This window comes from Panthera onca, chromosome X (genome assembly GCF_046562875.1).
Source record: "Panthera onca isolate mPanOnc1 chromosome X, mPanOnc1 haplotype 2, whole genome shotgun sequence".
Taxonomy (NCBI): Eukaryota; Metazoa; Chordata; class Mammalia; order Carnivora; family Felidae; genus Panthera; species Panthera onca.
Window position 1 is genome coordinate 22545901 of NC_138357.1, and position 23132 is coordinate 22569032.

General features: G+C 37.4%; 1 protein-coding gene across 2 annotated transcripts in view; it reads left to right on the forward strand.

Annotated features, from left to right (window-relative positions):
* SMARCA1 (SNF2 related chromatin remodeling ATPase 1) overlaps positions 1-22149 on the forward strand; it is a 117675-nt gene extending 95526 nt beyond the window's left edge. For both annotated transcript variants that reach the window (XM_081793240.1, XM_081793236.1), the window contains exon 25: positions 21227-22149. Coding sequence is in view for 1 of the 2 variants with exons in the window: in XM_081793236.1 (XP_081649362.1) it covers positions 21227-21277 (51 nt within the window). In the remaining variant the exon portion in view is untranslated. The remainder of the gene's footprint in view (positions 1-21226) is intronic.
* Positions 22150-23132: the final 983 nt, after the last annotated feature.

A 23132-nucleotide genomic window follows, 5' to 3' on the forward strand; every position in this document is an offset into this window, starting at 1 on the left:
TCTTTTTTTTTCTTCCCCTCCCCCATGGACTTCTGTTAAGTTTCTCAGGATCCACAGAAGAATGAAAACATGTGGTATCTGTCTTTCTCTGTATGACTTATTTCACTTAACATAACACTCTCCAGTTCCATCCACGTTTCTACAAAGGGCCATATTTCATTCTTTCTCATTGCCACGTAGTGTTCCATTGTGTATATAAATCACAATTTCTTTATTCATTCGTCAGTTGATGGACATTTAGGCTTTTTCCATAATTTGGCTATTGTTGAGAGTGCTGCTATAAACATTGGGGTACAAGTGCCCCTATGCATCAGCACTCCTGGATCCCTTGGGTAAATTCCTAGCAGTGCTACTGCTGGGTCATAGGGTAGGTCTATTTTTAATTTTTTGAGGAACCTCCACACTGTTTTCCAGAGCAGCTGCACCAGTTTGCATTCCCACCAACAGTGCAAGAGGGTTCCCGTTTCTCCACATCCTCTCCAGCATCTATAGTCTCCTGATTTGTTCATTTTGGCCACTCTGACTGGCATGAGATGATATCTCAATGTGGTTTTGATTTGTATTTCCATGATGAGGAGCGACGTTGAGCATCTTTTCATGTGCCTGTTGGTCATCTGGATGTCTTCTTCAGAGAAGTGTCTATTCATGTTTTCTGCCCATTTCTTCGCTGTATTATTTGTTTTTCAGGTGTGGAGTTTGGTGAGCTCTTTATAGATTTTGGATACTAGCCCTTTGTCTGATATGTCATTCGCAAATATCTTTTCCCATTCCGTTGGTTGCCTTTTAGTTTTGTTGATTGTTTCCTTGGCAGTGCAGAAGTTTTTATCTTCATGAGGTCCCAATAGTTAATTTTTGCTTTTAATTCCCTTGCCCTTGGGGATGTGTCAACTAAGAAATTGCTGTGGCTGAGGTCAGAGAGGTTTTTTTCCTGCTTTCTCCTCTAGGGTTTTGATGGTTTCCTGTCTCACATTCAGGTCTTTTATGCATTTTGAATTTATTTTTGTGAATGGTGTAAGAAACTGGTCTAGTTTCATCCTTCTGCATGTTGCTGTCCAGTTCTCCCAGCAACCATTTGTTAAAGAGACTGTCTTTTTTCCATTGGATATTATTTCTTGCTTTGTCAAAGATTAGTTGGCCATACTTTTGTGGGTCTAGTTCTGGGGTTTCTATTCTATTCCATTGGTCTATGTGTCTGTTTTTGTGCCAATACCATGCTGTCTTGATGATGACAGCTTTGTAGTAGAGGCTAAAGCCTGGGATTGTGATGCCTCTTGCTCTGGTCTTCTTCAAAATTACTTTGGCTATTCAGGACCTTTTGTGGTTCCATACAAATTTTAGGATTGCTTGTTCTAGCTTCGAGGAGAATGCTGGTGCAATTTTGATTGAGATTGCATTGAATGTGTAGATAGCTTTGGGTAGTATTGACATTTTAACAATATTTATGCTTCTAATCCATGAGCACGGAATGTTTTTCCATTTCTTTATATCTTCTTCAATTTCCTTCATAAGCTTTCTATAGTTTTCAGCATACAGATCTTTTACATCTTTGGTTAGATGTATTCCTAGGTATTTTATGCTTCTTGGTGCAATTGTGAATGGGATCAGTTTCTTTATTTGTCTTTCTGTTGCTTCATTATTAGTGTATAAGAATGCAACTGATTTCTCTACATTGATTTTGTATCCTGAGACTTTGCTGAATTCATGTATCAGTTCTAGCAGACTTTTGGTGGAGTCTATCGGATTTTCCATGGATAATATCATGTCATCTGCAAAAAGTGAAAGCTTAACTTCATCTTTGCCAATTTTGATGGCTTTGATTTCCTTTTGTTGTCTGATTGCTGATGCTAGAACTTCCAACACTATGTTAAACAACAGCAGTGAGAGTAGACATCCCTGTCATGTTCCTGATCTCAGGGAGAAAGCTCTCGTTTTTTTCCCATTGAGGATGATATTAGCTGTGGGCTTTTCATAAATGTCTTTTATGATGTTTAAGTATGTTCCTTTTATCTCGACTTTCTCGAGGGTGTTTATTAAGAAAGGATGCTGAATTTTGTCAAATGCTTTTTCTGCATCGATTGACAGGATCATATGGTTCTTATCTTTTTTTTTTTTTATCAATGTGATGTATCACATTGATTGATTTGCAAATGTTGAACCAGCCCTGCAGCCCAGGAAGGAATCCCAGTTGATCATGGTGAAGAATTCTTTTTATATGCTGTTGAATTCGATTTGCTAGTATCTTATTGAGAATTTTTGCATCCATATTCATCAGGGATATTGGCCTGTAGTTCTCTTTTTTTACTGGGTCTCTGTCTGGTTTAGGAATCAAAGTAATGCTGGCTTCATAGAATGAGTCTGGACGTTTTCCTTCCCTTTCTATTTTTTGGAATATCTTGAGAAGGATAGGTATTATTTCTGCTTTAAATGTCTGGTAGAATTCCCCTCAGAAGCCATCTGGTTCTGGACTCTTATTTGTTGGGAGATTTTTGATGACTGATTCAATTTCTTCGCTGGTTATGGGTCTGTTCAAGCTTTCTATTTCTTCCTGTTTGAGGTTTGGGAGTGTGTGGATGTTTAGGAATTTGTCCATTTCTTCCAGGTTGTCCAGTTTGTTGGCATGTAATTTTTCATAGTATTCCCTGATAATTGCTTGTATCTCTGAGGGATTGGTTGTAATAATTCCATTTTCATTCATGATTTTATCTATTTGGGTCCTCTTCCTTTTCTTTTTGAGAAGCTTTTCTAGAGGTTTATCAATTTTATTTTTTCAAAAAACCAACTCTTAGTTTCATTGATCTGCTCTATAGTTTTTTTTAGATTCTATATTGTTTATTTCTGCTCTGATCTTTATTATTTCTCATCTTCTGCTGGGTGTGGGGTGTCTTTGCTGTTCTGCTTCTATTTCCTTTAGGTGTGCTGTTAGGTTTTGTATTTGGGATTTTTCTTGTTTCTTGAGATAAGTCTGGATTGCAATGTATTTTCCTCTCAGGACTGCCTTCGCTGCATCCCAATGTGTTTGGATTGTTGTATTTTCATTTTCATTTGTTTCCATATATTTCTTAATTTCTTCTCTAATTGTCTGGTTGACCCATTCATTCTTTAGTAGGGTGTTCTTTAACCTCTATGCTTTTGGAGGTTTTCCAGACTTTTTCCTGTGGTTGATTTCAAGCTTCATAGCATTGTGGTCTGAAAGTATGCATGGTATGATCTCAATTTTTGTATACTTATGAAGGGCTGTTTTGTGACACAGTATGTGATCTATCTTGGAGAATGTTGCATGTGCACTCGAGAAGAAAGTATATTCTGTTGCTTTGGGATGCAGAGTTCTAAATATATCTGTCAAGTCCATCTGATCCAATGTATCATTCAGGGCCCTTGTTTCTTTATTGACCGTGTGTCTAGATGCTCTATCCATTTCTGTAAGTGGAGTGTTAAAGTCCCCTGCAATTACCACATTCTTATCAATAAGGTTGCTTATGTGTGTGAGTAATTGTTTTATATATCTGGGGGCTCCGGTATTCGGCGCATAGACATTTATAATTGTTAGCTCTTCCTGATGGATAGACCCTGCAATTATTATATAATGCCCTTCTTCATCTCTTGTTACAGCCTTTAATTTAAAGTCTAGTTTGTCTGATATAAGTATGGCTACTCCAACTTTCTTTTGACTTCCAGTAGCATGATAGATAGTTCTCCATCCCCGTACTTTCAATCCGAAGGTGTCCTCAGGTCTAAAATGAGTCTGTTGTAGACAGCAAATAGATGGGTCTTTTTTTTCCCTCCATTCTGATGTCCTATGTCTTTTGGTTGGAGCATTTAGTCCATTTACATTCAGTGTTATTATAGAAAGATATGGGTTTAGAGTCATTGTGATATCTGTAGGTTTCATGCTTGTAGTGATGTCTCTGGTACCTTGTCTCACAGGATCCCCCTTAGGAAATCTTGTAGGGCTGTTTTAGTGGTGATGAATTCCTTCAGTTTTTGTTTGTTTGGGAAGACCTTTATCTCTCCTTCTATTCTAAATGACAGACTTGCTGGATAAAGGATTCTCGGCTGCATATTTTTTCTGTTCATCACATTGAAGATTTCCTGCCATTCCTTTCTGGCCTGCCAAGTTTCAGTAGATAAATCCGTCCCTAGTCTTATCACTCTCCATTTATATGTTAGAGCATGTTTATCCCTAGCTGCTTTCAGAATTTTCTCTTTATCCTTGTATTTTGCCAGTTTCACTATGATATGTCTTGCAGAAGATTGATTCAAGTTACATCTGAAGGGAGTTCTCTGTGCCTCTTGGATTTCAGTTCCTTTTTCCTTCCCCAGATCAGGGAAGTCCTCAGCTATGATTTCTTCAAGTACACCTTCAGCACCTTTCTCTCTCTTCCTCCTCTGGAATCCCAGTTATGAGTATGTTATTACATTTTATCACATCAGTTAGTTCTCTAATTCTCCGCTCATACACCTGGATTTTTTTTATCTTTTTCTCAGCGTCCTCTTTTTCCATAATTTTATCTTCTAATTCACCTATTCTCTCCTCTGCCTCTTCAATCCGAGCTGTGGTTGCCTCCATTTTATTTTGTAGCTCATTTATAGCATTTTTTAGCTCTTCCTGACTGTTTCTTAGTCCCTTGTTCTCTGTAGTAATAGATTCTCTGCTGTCCTCTATACTTTTTTCAAGCCTAGCGATTAATTTTATGACTATTATTTTAAATTCATTTTTTGTTATATGCTTAAATCGTTTTTGATCAGTTCGTTAGCTGTCGCTACTTCCTGGAGTTTCTTTTGAGGAGAATTCTTCTGTTTCGTCACTGTGGATAGTCCCTGGAGTGGCGCGGAATTGCAGGCTCTTCCCCTGTGCTGTCTGGAGTAACTTGCATTGGTGGGTGGGGCTGCAGTCAGACCTGATGTCTGCCCCCAGCCCACTGCTGGGGCCACAGTCAGACTGGTGTGTACCTTATCTTCCCCTGTCCCAGGGGCAGGACTCACTGTGGAGTGGTGTGGCTCCTGTCTGGGCTACTTGCACACTGCCAGGCTTGTGGTGCTGCTTTGATGCGATCTGGCGTATTAGCTGGGGTATAGCCACAAGGTGCACAGGGGTGGAAGGGGCAGACTCAACTCGCTTTGCCTTCGGTGGTCTGCTTCAGGAGGGGCCCTGTGGCACTGGGAGGGAGGCAGACCTGTTGGAGGGATGATCTGCAGATGCACAGCTTGGGTGTTTGTGCAGTGCAAGCAAGTTCCGTGACGGGAACTGGTTCCCTTTGGGATTTTGGCTAGGGAATGGGCGAGGGAGATGTGGCTTCCCGATGCCTTTGTACTGCGCCAAGCTGAGCTCTGTCCTCCGGGGCTCAACAACTCTCCCTCCCATTGTCCTCTAGCCCTCCCACTTTCGGAGCAGAGCTGTTGACTTATAACATTCCAGATGACAAGTCCCACTGGCTGTCAGAACACACTCCGTCTGGCCCCTCCACTTTTGCAAGCCAGACTTGGCTCTGCCTTGCCGGGTGGGCTGCCCCTCCACTGCCCCGGCTCCCTCCTGCCAGTCTGTGTAGCGCGCACCGCCTCTCTGCCCTTCCTACACTCTTTTGTGGGCCTTTCGTCTATGCTTGGCTCTGGAGAGTCTGTTCTCCTAATCTTCTGGCGGTTTTCTGGGTTATTTAGGCAGATGTGGGTGGAATATAAGTGGTCAGCAGGATGCAGTGAGCCCAGTGTCCTCCTACGCTGCCATCTTCCTCTCCTTTTTTGATGAAATTGTAAGTGGAATTGTTTTCTTATTTTCTCATTTTGCTACTTTGGAAGATTATATGTTTCCAGAAATTTGTCCATTTCTTCTAGGTTGTCCAATTTGTTGACATAATTTTTCGTAATGTTCTCTTATAATTCTTTGTATTTCTGTAGTGTTGGTTGTTTTGTCTCCTTCATTTCTGATTTTGAGTCCTCTCTCTTTTTCTCTTGATGATTCTGTCTAAAGGTTTATCAATTTTGTTTATCTTTAAAAAGAACAAGCTACTGATTTCATTAATATTTTCTATTTTCTTTGTTAGTTTCTATTTCATTTATTTTGCTCCTATTTTTATTATTTCCTTCCTTCTAGCTTTGGGCCTTGTTTGTCGTTTTTCTTATTCCTTTAGGTATAAATTTAGGTTTTTATTTGTGATTTTTCTTGTTTCTTGAGGTGGACCTGTATTGCTATAAATTGCTTCCTTAGAACTGCTTTTGCTGCATCCCAAAGATTTGGGACCATTGTATTTTCATTTTCATTTGTATGTATGTATTTTTAAATTTCCTCTTTGATTCTTTGTTGACCCATTACTTGTTCAATAGCATGTTGTTTAGCCTCCATGTGTTTGTGTTTTCCAATTTTTTTCCTTATAGTTGATTACTGTTTGTGGACAATTGTGGTTGAAAAGATGCTTAATATGATTTCAGTCTTCCTAAATTTATTGAGACTTGTTATGTGGCCTAACATGTGACCTATCCTGGAGAATATTCCATGTGCACATAAAAAGAATATGTAGTGTTGTTTTTAGGTGGAACGTTCTCTGTTAGGTACATCTGGTCTAATGTGTCATTCAAAGCTTTTTCTTGTTGATTTTCTGTGCGATGTATCAATTGATGTAAGTGGAATGTTAAAGTTCCCTAGTATTGTATTACTGTCAATTTCTCCCTTTATGTCTATTAATATTTGATTTGTGTATTTATGTGCACGTATGTTGAATGCATAGATATTTAAAATTGTTATATCCTCTTGTTGGATTGATTCCTTTTTTCACCATGTAGTGCCTTTCTTTGTCTCTTGCCACAGCCTACTTTGAAGCCTATTTTGTCTGATAAGATTATTGCTGCCTCAGCTTCTTTTTTTTTTATCCTTCCATTTGCATTGTATATGATCTTCCATCCCTTTACTTTCAGTATGTATGTATCTTTAGTTCTCAAGTGAGTTTCTTGTAGGCAACATATAGGTGGGTCTTGTTTTTTCTTAGTCAACTCAGTCACCCTATATCTTTTGATTGGAGCAGTTAATTTACATTTGAAGTATTTATTGATACTTATTGATATGTACTTATTGCCATTTTGTTAATTGTTTTCTGGTTGTTTTTATAGTTCTTCTCTGTTCTGTCTTCTTTTCGTCTCTTCCATTGTGGTTTGATGGCTTTCTTTAATGTTCTGCTTGGATTCGTTTCTCTCTATTATTTGTGTATCTATTATAGGCTTTTGATTTGTGGTTATCATTGGGTTTATATGTAACATTTTATGTGTATTAAGTGATTATTCTACTACCTTTACTGTATGTTTGCTTTTACCTGTGAAATTTTTACCTTTCATGATTTTCTTACTCCTAGTTATGGTCATTTCTTTCCATTTCATATAAGTATTTTTATTTTTTTAAGTTTATTTATTTTGAGAGAAAGAGAGTTGGGGAGTGGCAGAGAGAGAAGGAGACAGAGAATCCCAAGCAGACTAGTGCTCTCAGTGCAGAGCCTGACATGGGGCTTGATCTCATGAACCATGAGATCATGACCTGAGCCAAAATCAATAGTCAGATGCTCAACCAACTGAGCCACCCAGGTGCCCCACATATAAGTATTTTTCAAATGCTGTATCTTTAAATTTTTTAGGTGTACAATATATTGATTCAACAGTTCTATACATTACTTAATGCTCATCATGATAAGTGTAATCATCATCTGTCTCTATAGAAAGTTATTACAATATAGTTGATTATATTCCCTATGCTGTACTTTTCATCTCCATGGCTGACTGATTGACTTACCTATTTATCTATTTATTTGTTTTAAATGTTTGTTTATTTATGTTGGAGAGAGAGAGAGGGAGAGAGAGAGAGAGAGAGAGAGAGAGAGACAGACTAAGCAAGGGAGGGACAGAGAGAGAGAGAGGGAGGCAGAAAATCTCAAGCAGGCTCCACACTGTCAGCACAGAGCGTGATCAGGGGCTTGAACTCATGAATTGCAAGATCACGACCTGCACCAAAATCAAGAGTCAGACGCTCAACCAACTGAGCTACCCAGGTGCTGCTTAAGTTTTAATTTTAATTCCAGTTAGTTAACATACAGTGTTACATTATTTTCAGGTGTACAGTATAGTAATTATAAACTTCCATGTATCACCCTGTGTTCATCACAAGTGAACTCCTGAATCCACATCAACTATTTTACCCATTCTCCCACCTACTGTCAAGTTGTTCCCTGCAGTTAAGAGTTTATCCTTATCAAGTTAAGGAAGTTCCTTTTTTTTAAAGTTTATATATTTATTTTTGAGAGAGAGAGAGAGAGAGAGAGAGAGTGGGGGTGGCAGAGAGAAAGGGAGAGAGAGAGAACCCCAAGCAGGCTCCATGCCATCAGCATAGTGCTCGACATGGGGCTTGAACACAAGAGCCGTGAGTTCATGACCTGAGCCAAAATCAGATGCTTAACTGACTGAGCTACTCAGGTACCCAAGGAAGTTCCTTTTCGTTCTAAGTTGGCTAAGAATTTCTTTTATATTTTACTCATTTGAATAAATATTGAATTTTATCAAATGCTTTTTTTGTATCTAGTGAGCCTTGATGAATTTTCTCCTTTGGACATTTAATTTTGTGAATTACATGGATATTCTAATGTTAAATTAACCTTACATTGCTGGGATAAATACCACTTGGTCATAATTTAAAAATTATAAGAGTTGCCTGGATGGCTCAGTCAATTGAGTGTCCAGCTTTGGCTCAGGTCATGAACTCATGGTTCGTGGATTCCAGCCCTGTGTCAGGCTCTGTGCTGGCAGCTCAGAGCTTGGAGTCTGCTTCAGATTCTGTCTCCCTCTCTCTCTTCCCCTCTCCCGCTCATGTTCTGTCTCTCAAAAATAAATAAGTGTTTAAAAATTATAATACAATGGTTTGCTAATATTTAATTTAGGATTTTTCATCAATGATCATAAGTCTGATTGTCCTATTTTTGTCTTCCTTTTGCACTTTTCTGGTTTTGGTACCAATGTGTTCTAGACTGAGAAAATAAGTTGGAAAGATCAGCTTCTTTTTTCCTGAAATATTTTATATAAAATCTTGATTATACATTTTTTTAATATATTTTGTTTTAGAAAATTTGGTTAAACTTGCCTCTAAAACCATATGGGACTTTGGTAGCTAAATTTAATCAATCATCATTTACTGTGGCTACCAATATATTTGAACTTCTTTCTTTTTTGTTTAGTTTTTTAATAGCTTATTTATTGAGATATAATTCACATAACTATAAAATTCCTACTTTTAACATATAAAATTCAGTGGCTTTTGATATTTTCACAAAGTTGTACAATCATCACTACATTTTATTTTAGAACACTTTCATCATCCCCCAAAGAAATCCTGTATATATTAGCAGTCACTTACAGTCTTCCTTCCCACAACCCCTGACAACTACTTACCTACTTTTTGTCTCTATGAATTTACCTATTCTGGACATTTCATATAAATGGAATCATAAAATATGTGGCCTTTTGTGTTTTGCTTCTTTGACTTACATGGTGTTTTCAAGTTTCATCCATGTTGTAGCATATTTTAGTACTTCGCTACTTTTTAAGACTAATATTCCATGGTATATATATATATATATATACCACACTTTGATGGGAATTTGAGTTGGTTCAGTTTTTTTTGGCTACTGTAGATAATGCTGCTGTGAACACTGATTTACAAGTTTTTATGTGGACATGCTTTCAGTTCTCTGAATGAGTGTATTCCTAGAAGTGGAATTCCTGGGTCATATGGTAACTTTATGGTTAATTTTTTAAAGTTTATTTATTATTTAAAAAATTTTTAAACTTTTATTCAGTTTTGAGAGACAGAGAGACAGAATGCAAGTGGGGAAGGGACAGAGAGAGAGGGAGACACAGAATCCGAAGCAGACTCCAGGCTCCAAGCTGTCCACGCAGAAGCCCAATGTGGGGCTCGAACTCATGAACAGTGAGATCATGACCTGAGCCAAAGTTGGCTGGTTAACTGACTGAGCCACCCAGACACCCTGAAAGTTTATTTATTATTATTATTTTTGAGAGGCGGGGGAGAGAGAGAGAACAAGTGGAGGAGGGGCAGAGAGAGAGGGAGACAGGATATGAAGTGGGCTCTGAGCTGACAGCAGAGAGCCTGATGTGGGGCTCGAACCCACGAACCATGACATCATGACCTGAGCTGAAGTCAGAGGCTTAACTGACTGAGCTATCCAGGCGCCTCTATGTTTAACTTTTTGAGAAACTTTCAGTGATGATTCTTCTTAATTATTAAGTTTTCTTTATTTTCTTTCTACCCTCTACTCATTTGGGAGTCATACATGTTGTTTCTGCTTTTCTATTAGTTTCTTTTAAAATTTAAATGAATATGTGATCCCTTATATGTGTACAGATAAATGTGATTGAACAAAGTCTAATATTAATCACTAAATCTATTTTTCTGAATAATTCAAGGTCAGTAGAACACAAATACTTACCACCATCACCCCCCTCTTCCATGTTATTTCCTATTATATTAAACTTATTATTATCCCCAAATATTATTATTGCTTGTTTTTATACTCAGTACTTTTAAAACTTGTCAACATGTTTTTCAGTTTTTCTTCTCACCATTGTTTCTTGTGTCCTATACTTTCTCCTGAAATAATTATTATTTTTCCTTACTGAAGTACATATAGTTATTGTTCAGTGAGGGGTTGTGAGTGGAAAATGCTTATAATCTTATTTATCTGAAAATGCCTTTTGTTTACTCCCACTCAAAAATAGTTTAGCCAGGCATAAGCTTCAGGGTAGCAGATATTATTTTCCTCATCACTTTGAAACTATCATTCCATTTTATTTGAGCCTCTGTTGTCAATCTAATGGTCATTCCTTTGTAGGATATTTTTGGTTAGTTTTACCTTTGCTATTCTGTATTTTCACTATACTATGTCTAGATATGCACTTGTCTTTACTAATCCTGCATAATAGTCAATGCACTTCTTTAAAATTTTTTTAATGTGTATTATTTTTGAGAGAGACAGACAGACAGAATGTGAGCAGGGGGAGGGGCAGAGAGAGAGGGAGACACAGAATCTGAAAGAGGCTACAGGCTCTGAGCTGTCAGCACAGAGCCCGACACAGGGCTAGAGCTCACGGACTGCCAAATCATGACCTGAGCCAAAGTCGGACGCTTAACCGACTGAGCCATCCAGGTGTCCCTCAATGTATGTCTTTAATGTAAGGAACTATGAAATCTGAGAACAGTTCTATAAAATATGCAGTTCTATAAAATTATCTCCTCAAATATTGCCTTTTCCATATTCTTTTTCTTCACTTTTTCTTTAATGCATTTTTCATCTATTTTGAATGGGATCTTTGAAATAATAGTACCTCTTTAATTATATTCTGCTTATTCTATCCTTAGGTATTTTAATCATTCACATTTTCCATCTATTTTTATCTTTCCATGTTGGTAATTTTCTCAGCTAATTTCTACTATTTACAAAGTCTCTCTTTAGCTGTGTCTAGTCTAAAGTTTTACTTCTTTCAGTTTTAATTTCAATAACTATGTTTTATTTCTTGTTGTTTTTGTTCTTCAGATTTTTTTTCAAAAATCCTATTCTTTTATTTTTAAAATTGTTTTAAACATGCCTATTTTATAGCCTTCAACTGTTTATTTTGTACAATTCTTGAGATGCTAATCCTGCTGTTTATTGTGACAACTGATTCTTCTTCACAGTGGTTAATTTTCTCGTGTGTGTGTGTGTGTGTGTGTGTGTGTGTGTGTGTGTGTGTGTTTTAAACTCTGGGTTGTCTTTTCTTGGGTGTTTCATAACCTAAGGTGTGGAGATATTTCTAAATAATTGCCTTCAATTCCACAAGAACTTTAGGATTCTTACCAGTTCTGGATCAAGTTTTATGTTAATTTATTGTAATATTCCATGTGAATAATGTATATGAGGGCACCCCCATGCAGAAATACATTACATACTTAGGATTTGACTTCTCAGAGAAGATTTGTTTTCAATCTGCAGCCCCTAGCAGCCCATAAGTATCCTTGATATTTCCCTGAAATGATGGGTAGAATTGTCTCGTCTCCTTTACATAGAATGGGTAGATTTTAAGGATCCTAATTTTAAATAGGAATCTTAATTCCAGTTTTCTGTCTTGTGTGGGCTCAAGACCACATTTCTTGTCCCCTTACAAACATTTGTGCTTCATCTATGTTCAACTAATAGGGTCCTTACCTCAAGTAAACTCAATGCAACATAAGTTAGAGATATAACTTTACCAAATGATTATTTACTTTACAGAAGGATCCACTCTAGATTTCTTCTAAAGAACTACTCATGTATTGTATTGAAATGTGGTTTAATTTATACAAATTAAATCTATTTAACTTTGCACAGTACTCAAAAAATACTTGCTGAATGAATGAGTGACTGAATGAATGTAAAACTAACTACTGTAGCATGAAATTGAAAATGCCATTTTATAAAAACCAAAGGATAAAAAGTTTTGATACAAATTAGCAATAGTAAGTTGGAAAATCTTAAGTGCAACAGGCAGGCTATTAAGTAGAAACCATAATGTGTTGCCAAAAAGCCAATGATTGGCACTTAGAAGAGTTCATTATTTTGAAGCTAAATAAAAAACTGCTTCCTGAATATTCAGCCTGTGAAAAGAAATTCTGCTGGTTTGTGATGATCTGGGAAGTTAATTTAAACTTCACGTGAGGCTATGTGTTAAAGAAAAGACATCTTTATGGTAGGAGCACAATTCAGCAACTGAGACATACTCCATTTCTTGAGCTACAAGAGAGTTTACCAGGTTCAAGAGGGTCAAGTGACTTTTCTTGCAAAGAGAAAGGACCACAGGAGAGATTAAAACAAGAGTTAAAAACAGAAATGAAACATAAAGGAAAACCTTTTATGTTCCAAATCTTTAAAACATAGAAAAGGGAGGGGGAAGCCATTTTGAACACTTCCTGTGTTGTGCAAGTATGCTGTACATTTGTAATAATGAAGAGGTCAGCATGAGATTTCTTTAATGTGCATCAAAACCAGTGGTTTACAAACTACATAAAGCATTTTTGAATACAAGGCAGAACAAGAACTAGGACAATGCTACCTTTCATTCTGTGGTTAAATGAGGCTTAGTTGTTGGTATCACATAGGTTTTCTATTAATACAATGCTGGAAAGGATGTTCTACATTTATAGTCTAAGAGAAAGAACAAATGGAGTTTAATTCATAACTGTATCATATCTTAGAAACTGTTATGTCTTAGCTCATAGTCCCTACAAGGCTTGGGGAATGATTTCATGTTCCTATAGGAGCCAAGAAGAAATGGGGGTGATTTTAGTTCCAGTGCGATGTCAAGATGAGCAAAAGAGCTTCAAGATGGAAAAAGTTCATTTGATTATAAAATATCTTCCTACTTTTTATGGTGTTATTTGAATTTTGAGCCCCATGCTAATGTTTTCTGAACTGTAAAATAAATTAGTTCTATTAATGGTGGGAATGTCATGTTTGAAGGAGCCTTAATAATTATGTAACCCAATTCCTGCATTATTTTATAAATAGGAAAGTTTAGGCTCAGAGAGAGCTAGTGACTTACCTTATATAATACAGTAAGTCAGGAGAGAATTGGGACAAAAAAATTTAGGTCTCTTAACTCCTAGTTATTTTTGATGTCTCATACAAGTTGAAACACTTCGGGTTGTTTTATTTATTTATTTATTTATTTATTTATTTATTTATTTATAAATGCTTATTTATTAATTTTGAGATAGAGAGCATGAGCAGGGGAGGGGCAGATAAAGAGGGAGAGAAAATCCCAAGCAGGCTCCATGCTGTCAGCACAGAGCCCAACATGGGCTTGATCTCTTGAACCCATGAGATCACGACCTGAGTGGAAATCAAGAGTTGAGCATTTAACCGATTGAGCCACCCAGGTGCCTCTATTCGTTTTTAACAGCTGTATTATTTTGCTATGGCTTTCATAACAAAATTCCACAAACTGGATGACTTAAAACAACAGAAATTTATTGTCTCACATGTCTGGAGGCTAGAAGCCTGAAATCAAGGTGTCAGTGGGCCATGACCCCTTTAAGATTCTGGCTGGAATCATCCCTTGCTTCTTTTTAGCTTCTGGTGCTGGATATCAATCCTTGGTGTTCCTTGGCTGGCAGCTGCATCACTCCAATCTCTGCTTCTGTTGCACATGGCCTTCTACCTGAGTATTTTTGTTCAAATTTTCTTCTTTTTATAAGGATGCCAGTCAGGTTGAATTACACAGCAACGTAATGGCTTCATCTTAACTTGATTAAATCTTGATTAAGTTTATAAATAAGGTCATATTCATGGGTATGAGGGGTTAGGATTTTAACATATCTTTTTGGGAGATACAATTCAACTCATAATATCAGCTTTATTCATATATAATTCACATCCCATATGATTCACCCATTTAAAGTGAACAATTCGGGGTACCTGGATTAAGCGTTGGCATAAGCGTCTGATTTTGGCTCGGTATGATCTCACAGTTCGTGGGTTTGAGCCCCGCATCAGGCTCTGTGCTGACAGCTCAGAGCCTGAAGCCTGCTTAGGATTCTGCTCCCTCTCTCTGCCCTTCCCCTGCTCACGCACTCTCTCTCTCTCCCTCTCTCAAAAATAAATAAACATTAAAAAAATTTAAAGCGTACAATCATTGGTTGTTACTTTTTTCACAGGGTTGTGCAACCACCACCACAATATAATTTCTATTCCCCCTAAAAGAAGCTCCATATCCATTAGTAGTCAGTCTCTATTTCCCTCCTCTCCCTGCCCCAGCCCTAAGCAATCACTAATCTATAAAATGCTTTCTTCAGACATTTTATATAAATAGAATCATACAGTATGTCCAATGTAACTGTTCTTTCATTTAGAAAAATGTTTTCAAGGTTTATTCATGTTATAACATATATCAATACTTCATTCTTTTTTATGGCTTTATATTTTCTTGGATGGATATACTAATTCTGTCTATCCATTTATCACTTGATGGACATTTGAGTTTCCAGTTTTGGGCTACATGGATAATGCTACTATGAACATTTATTTGCAAACTTTTGTGTGGACATATGTTTTGGTTTCTTTTGTGTATATAATTATGAATTTCTGGTTCATATGGTTACTATAACCATGAGGAATTGCCAGATGGTGTTCCATAGTGGCTGTACAATTTTTCAATTCCACCAGAAAGGTATGAGGGTTCCAATTAATCCACATCCTCCTCAACCCTTGTTACTATTCATCTTTCTTAAAAAAGGTTTTATTGTTAAGTAATCTCCACATCCAAAATGGGGCTCAAATTTATAACCCCAAGATCAAAGCATCACATGCTGTCTTGACTGAGCCAATGATACTAGTGGGTATGAAATGATATTTCATTGTGGTTTTAATTTGCGTTTTCCTAATGACTAATGATGTTGAATATCTTTTCATGTGCTTATTGACCATTTTTAATATCTTCTTTGGAAAAATGTCTTTTGGACCATTTAAATTGAGTTGTCTGTCTATTTATTTATTCATTTATTTAAATGTTTATTTATTTTTGAGGGAGGGAGAGAGAGAGTGTGAGTGGGAGAGGGGCAGAGAGATAGGGGGACAGAGGATCTGAAGTGGGCTCTGTGCTGACAGCAGAGCCCGATCGCGGGCCTGAACCCATGAACCATGAGATTAACACTGGAGCCGAAGTTGGGTGCTTAACTGACTGAGCCACCCAGGCGCCCCGACATATGTCTTTTTATTAGTGAGTTATAAGAGCTCTTTTTTAAAAATCTTTTTTTTTCTTTCATTTTTTTAAAATTTATATCCAAGTTAGCATACAGTGCAACAATGATTTCAAGAGTAGATTCCTTAATGCTCCTTACCCATTTAGCCCATTCCCCCTCCCACAACCCCTCTAGTAACCGTCTGTTTGTTCTCCATATTTAAGAGTCTCTTATGTTTTGTCCCCCTCCCTGTTTTTATATTATTTTTGCCTCCCTTCCCTTATGTTCATCTGTTTTGTCTCTTAAAGTCCTCATATGAGTGAAGTCATATGATTTTTGTCTTTCTCTAATTTCACTTAGCATAATACCCTCCAGTTCCATCCACTTAGTTGCAAATGGCAAGATTTCATTCTTTTTGATTGCTGAATAATACTCCATTTATATATATATACCACGTCTTCTTTATCCATTCATCCATTGATGGACATTTGGGCTGTTTCCATATTTTGGCTATTATCGATAGTGCTGCTATATACATTGGGGTGCGTCTGCACCTTTGAAATAGCACACTTATATTCCTTGAATAAATACCTAGTATTGGAATGATGAGTCATAGGGTAGTTCTATTTTTAATGTTTTGAGAAACCTCCATACTGTTTTCTAGAGTGGCTGCACCAGTTTGCATTCCCCCTAGCCATGCAAAAGAGATCCTGTTTCTCCACATCCTTGCAAACATCTGTTGTTGCCTGAGTTGTTAATGTTACCATTCTGACAGGTGTGAGGTGTTATCTCATTGTGGTTTTGATTTGTATTTCCCTGATGATGAGTGATGTTGAACAGTTTTTCATGTTTCTATTTGCCACCTGGATGTCTTCTTTGGAGAAGTGTCTATTCATGTCTTTTGCCCATTTCTTCACTGGATTATTTGTTTTTTGGGTTTGATAAGTTGAGTTTGATAAGTTCTTTATAGATTTTGGAGACTAACCCTTTTTCTGATATGTCATTTGCAAATATCTTCTCCCATTCTGTCGGTTGCCTTTTAGTTTTGCTGATTGTTTCCTTTGCTGTGCAGAAGCTTTTTGTTTTGATGAGGTCCCAATAGTTCATTTTTGCTTTTGTTTCCCTTGCCTCTGGAGACGTGTTGAGTAAGAAGTTGCTGTGGCCAAGATCAAAGAGGTTTTTGCCTGCTTTCTCCTCGAAGATTTTGATGACTTCCTGTCTTACATTTAGGTCTTTCATCCATTTTGAGTTTATTTCTGTGTATGGTGTAAGAAAGTGGTCCGGGTTCAATTTTTTGCATGTAGCTGTCCAGTTTTCCCAGCACCACTTGCTGGAGAGACTGTCTTTATTCCATTGGATGTTCTTTCCTGCTTTGTCAAAGATTAGTTGGCCATACGTTTGTGGGTCCATTTCTGGGTTCTCTATTCTGTTCCATTGATCTGAGTGTCTGTTTTCATGCCAGTACCATACTGTCTTGATGATTAAAGCTTTGTAATATGTATTGAAGTCTGGGATTGTGATGCCTCCTGCTTTGTTTTTCTTTTTCAAGGTTGCTTTTGCTATTTGGGGTCTTTTCTGGTTCCATACAAATTTTAGGATTGTTTGTTCTAGCTCTGTGAAGAATACTGGTATTATTTTGATAGGTATTGAATTGAATATGTAGATTGCTTTGGGTAGTATTGACATTTTAACAATATTTGTTCTTCCTACCCAGGAGCATGGAATCTTTTTCCATTTTTTGGTATCTTTTTCCATTTTTCATAAGCTTTCTATAGTTTTCGGTGTATAGATTTTTCACCTCTTTGGTTATGTTTATTCCTAGGTATTTTATGTTTTTTTGTGCAATTGTAAATGGGATCGATTCCTTGATTTCTCTTTCTGTTACTTCATTGTTGGTGTATAGGAATTCAACCGATTTCTCTGCCTTGATTTTATATCCTGCAACTTTGCTGAATTCATTAATCAGTTCTAGCAGTTTTTTTGGTGGAATCTTTTGGGTTTTCCATATAGAATATCATGTCATCTGTGAAGACTGAAAGTTTGGCCTCCTCCTGGCTGATTTGGATGCATTTTATTTCTGTGTTCTCTGATTTCTGAGGCTAAGACTTCCAATACTATGTTGAATAACAGTGGTGAGAGTGGATATCCCTGTCTTATTCCTGACCTTAAGGAGAAAGATCTCAGATTTTTTTCCACTGATGATGATATTAGTGTTGGGTCTTTCATATATCGCTTTTATGATCTTGAGGTATGATCCTTCTATCCCTACCTTCTTGGGTTTATTTATGAAGAAGGGATGCTGTATTTTGTCAAATGCTTTCTCTGCACCTATTGAGAGGATCATATGGTTCTTGTCCTTTCTTTTATTGAAGTTATGCATCACATTGATTGTTTTCTGTATATTGAACCAGCTCTGCATTCCAGGTATAAATCCCACTTGGTCGTGGTAAATAATTTTCTTAATGTATTGTTGGATCCAGTTGGCTAGTATCTTGTTGAAGATTTTTGCATCCATGTTCATCAGGGAAATTGGTCTATAGTTCTCCTTTTTAGTGGGGTCTTTGTCTGCTTTTGGAATCAAGGTAATGCTGGCTTCATGGAAAGAGTTTGGAAGTTTTCCCTCCATTTCTATTTTTTGCAACAGCTTCAAGGGAATAGGTGTTAACTCTGTCTTAAATGTTTGGTAGAATTCCCCTGAAAAGCCATCGGTCCCTGGACTCTTGTTTTTTGGGAGATTTTTGATTATTAATTTGATTTCTTTACTGGTTATGGCTCTGTTCAAATTTTCTATTTCTTCCTGTTTCAGTTTTGATAGTGTATATGTTTCTAAGAATTTGTCCATTTCTTCCAGATTGCCCATTTTATTGGCGTATAATTGCTCATAATATTCTCTTATTATTGTTTTTATTTCTGCAGTGTTGGTTGTGATCTCTCCTCTTTCATTCTTGATTTTATTTATTTGGGTCCATTCCTTTTTCTTTTTGATCCAAACCTAGTGGTTTATCAATTTTGTTAATTCTTTCAAAGAACCAGTTTCTGGTTTCATTGATGTGTTTTACTGTTATTGTTTTTGTTTTTGTTTTGATCGCATTAATTTCTGCTCTAATCATTATTATTTCCTGTCTTTTGCTGGTTTTGGGTTTTATTTGCTGTTCTTTTTCCAGCTCTTTAAGGTGTAAGTTTAGGTTGTGTATCTGAGACCTCTTTTCCTTCTTTAGGAAGGCCTGGACTGCTATATACATTCCTCTTATGACTGCCTTTGCTGTGTCCCAGAGGTTTTGGGTTGTTTTGTTATCATTTTCATTGATTTCCATATACTTTTAAATTTCCTCTTTAACTTCTTGGTTAGCCCATTCATTCTTTAGTAGGATGTTCTTTAGTCTCCAAGTATTTGTTACCTTTCCAATTTTTTTCTTGTGGTTGATTTCGAGTTTCATAGCATTGTGGTGAAAATATGCATGGTATGATCTCGATCTTTTTGTACTTGTTGAGGGCTGATTTGTGTCCCAGTATGTGGTCTATTCTGGAGAACATTCCATATGCACTGGAGAAGAATGTATATTCTGCTGCTTTAGGATGAAGTGTTGTGAATATATCTGTTAAGTCAATCTGGTCCAGTGTGTCATTCAAAGCCATTGTTTCCTTGTTGATTTTCTGTTTAGATGATCTGTCCATTGTTGTAAGTGGGGTGTTGAAGTCCCATACTATTATGGTATTGTTATCAATGAGTTTCTTTATGTTTGTGATTAATTGATTTATATATTTGGGTGCTATCACATTTGGAGGATAAATGTTTATAACTGTTAGGTCTTCTTGGTGGATAGACCCCTTAATTATGATATAATTCCCTTCTTCATCTCTTGTTACAGTCTTTATTTTAAAGTCTGGATTGTCTGATATAAGTATGGCTACTCTGGCTTTCTTTTGTTGACCATTAGGAAGATAGATGGTTCTCCATCCCCCTACTTTCAATCTGAAGGTGTCTTTAGGTCTAAAATGGGTCTCTTGTAAACAGCATATAGATGGATCTTGTTTTCTTATCCAGTCTGTTACCCTATGTCTTTTGATTGGATCATTGAGCCCATTGATGTTTATAGTGAGTACTGAAAGATATGAATTTATTGCCATTATGTTGCTTGTAGATGGAATTTCCGGTGGTGTTCTCTGGTCCTTTCTAGTCTTTTTGCTTTTGGCATTTATTTGTTTATTTATTTATTTATTCATTCATTCATCTTTTCTCCCCTCAAAGAGTTTCCCTTAAAATTTCTTGCATGGTTGCTTTAGTGGTCATGAACTCCTTTAATTTTTGTTTCTCTGGGAAACTTTTAATCTCTCCTTCTATTTTGAATGCAGCCTTGCTGGATAAAGAATTCTTGGCTGCATATTTTTCTGATTCAGCACATTGAATATATCATGCCACTCCTTTCTGGCCTGACAAGTTTCTGTGGATAGGTCTGCTGCAAACCTGATCTGTCTTCCCTTGTAGGTTAAGGACTTTTTTTCCCTTTCTGCTTTCATGTTTCTCTCCTTGCCTGAGTATTTTGTGAATTTGACTATGATATGCCTTGTTGATGGCTGGTTTTTGTTGAGTCTCATGAGAGTCCTCTGTGCTTCATGGATTTTGATGTCTGTGTCTTTCCCCAGGTTAGGAAAGTTTTCTGCTATGATTTGCTCACATAACCCTTCTACCCCTGTTTCTCTCTCTTCCTCTTCTGGGACCCCTATGATTCTGATGTTGTTCCTTTTTAATGAGTCACTGATTTCTCTAATTCTCAAATCGTGCTCTTTTTAGTCTTCCTCTTTTTTTCTGCTTCATTATTCTCCATAAGTTTGTCCTCTATATCACTGATTCATTCTCTGCTCTGCCTCATCAATCCTTGCCTCCGTGATAGCCATTCAAGATTGTAGCTCAGTTATAGCATTTTTTATTTCATGCTGACTAGCTCTTATTTCTTTTATCTCCATAGAAAGGGATTCTAATCTATTTTTGACTCCAGCTAATATCCTTATTATCATGATTCTAAATTCTGGTTCAAACATCTTGCTTGTATCTGTGTTGACTAAGTCCCTGGCTATTGTTTCTTTGTGCTCTTTCTTTTGGGGTGAATTCCTTCGTTTTGTCATTTTGAAGGGAGAAAAGGAATTAATGAGGTAAAGAAATTTAAAGAAAATTAAAATAAAAAAAAAATTAAAAACAACACACCCAGACACACACAAAATCAAATAAATGATGCTAGATCCTAGGTGTGTTTTGGTCTGGGTGTTGAAAGGGGCTTGATACATTAGAGAAAAAAGGGGAAAGAAAAAAAAAGGAAATCGTTTGAAAATTTGAAAAAATGAATACACTGAAATAGAATAAAATGAAATAATGGAAGTAAAATAGAATTTGAAAAAATTTACACAAAAGTAAAAAATATAATAGAAAAAATAAAGAAAAATATTTTTAAGAAAAATTGAAAATAAAAATAAATTTTTTCTCTTTCTGTATTTAAGAAAAAGAAAAGAAACGAAAAAGAGAAAAAAAAAAGAAAAAAAGAAAATTGAACAGATGGACCATCGAACAGACTGAAATACGACTGAAATTACTTCGTTTTCCCCTAGAAGTCAAACTATGGAGCGCTTTATAGTCCATAAACTAAGCAGGTGGAAAGACCTGTGTTCCTGAAGAGCCAGTTTGACCCAGTTGGACAGGGCTTAGTGTAACTGTTTCATTCTCCACTAGATGGCGCTGCTTAGCTTACTGGCGGGGATTGTTGCGGCACTTGTAGGTGTGTATGCGCATGCACGGGCGGGGCAAAAATGGTGTCACCCTGCTATCCATTCTCCAGTATTGGAACTCTGTGCTCTCCCTGGCCAGCAATCGCACACCTATCCTTTGTCTCCGGCTTCCATCCACTCCCTTCTTTTACACTGTCCGTGGCCAAGCCCCAGGCCGTACCTCCCTCCTGAGTTTTATCTCAGATGCAGCTGTGTTTCCAGACCCCTTACTTCTGAGGGACTGTGGCTCTGACCCAGTCTGCCCCTCTGCAGGAGAGTCTCACCAAGCAATGGCCAGGTGCCGGCTGCATCCAGGAACGTTCGCAGGACCGGGCTGCTGCTGACACCCAGAGACTGTGGCTGGGTGCCAGCCTGCCCCAGAAAAAGTTCACGTGATTGTGCAGCAGCAGCATTTCAGGGATTATGGCAAATCACAACATGGCATCTGGCACCAGGTTTCACTCCCAACAACCTTGTTCCAGCACCAGCGAATGTGGTTGTTCTCCCGGGTCCACTGAGGCCTTTGCCTGTGGGGGGGGCCACACAGCCTCTACCAGATGTCCTCCCAGTAGGGGAACCGCCTCTTCCCATGTGGCCTGAAGACCTCCAGACTTCACTCTGCTCCTGGGGATTCGCCCTTCCCACCAGAGCACCGCCAGGTATCGAGCTGTGGAGTTTCAGACTCTGTGCTCCCCCTTATAGAGTCTTAATGGAATTTAAACCCTCTCCTTTCTCCCTTTTCAGTCCATGTGGCTGTTTCCACTTTTCCACTTTCTCTCCAGCTGCTTTGGGCGGGTGCTTTTCCCGTATTCTCCTCCCTCCCCCCCCCCCCCCCCCCCCCCGCCTTGTTCCCATCCTCTCTCCGCATGCTAAAACAGCTCCCTGCCTTACTTGGCTTCTTTTTCCCCCAGTTTATCTCTCTGCGCCATGTACCTGCTGAGTTCTGTGGTTCAGGTTGTACAGATTGTTGTGTTAATCCTCAAATCAGTTATCTAGGTGTGCAGGATGGTTTAGTGTTGATCTGGCTGTATTTCATAGATTTGAGACACAAAAAAATCTTCCATGCTGTTCCACCATTTGTCTCCTCCCCATAAGAGTTCTTTTTATAATTTGGATACATATCTTTATTCAATATATGATTTGTAGATATTTGCACTCATTCTGTTCTCTTTTCCACTTTTCTTTCATGGTGCCCTTTGAAGCACAAATGTTTTAAATTTTGTTGAAGTCCAGATTATCTGTTTTTGTTTTTGGTCATGTTTTTAGTGTCGTATCTAAGAATCCTTTGTAAAATCTGAGGTAATGAAGATTTACTTCTGTGTTTCCTAAGAGTTTTATAGTTTTAGCTCTTACATTAGGTCTGATCCATTTTGAGTTAATTTTGTGTAAGATGTGACGTGTAAGATGTGAGGTGTGGGTTCAACTTCATTCTTTTGCATGTGACTATCCTGCTGTCCCAGCATCATTTATTGAAAAGAATTTTTTCCCAACTGAATGGTCTTAGCACCCTTATCAAAAATCAGTTGATCCTAGACACATGGTTTTAATTTTGGACTCATGATTCTATTCTTCTGATCTATGCCAATCCTGTGCCACTACCATACTATTCTGATTACTGTTGTTTTTAGTAAAGTTTTGAAAT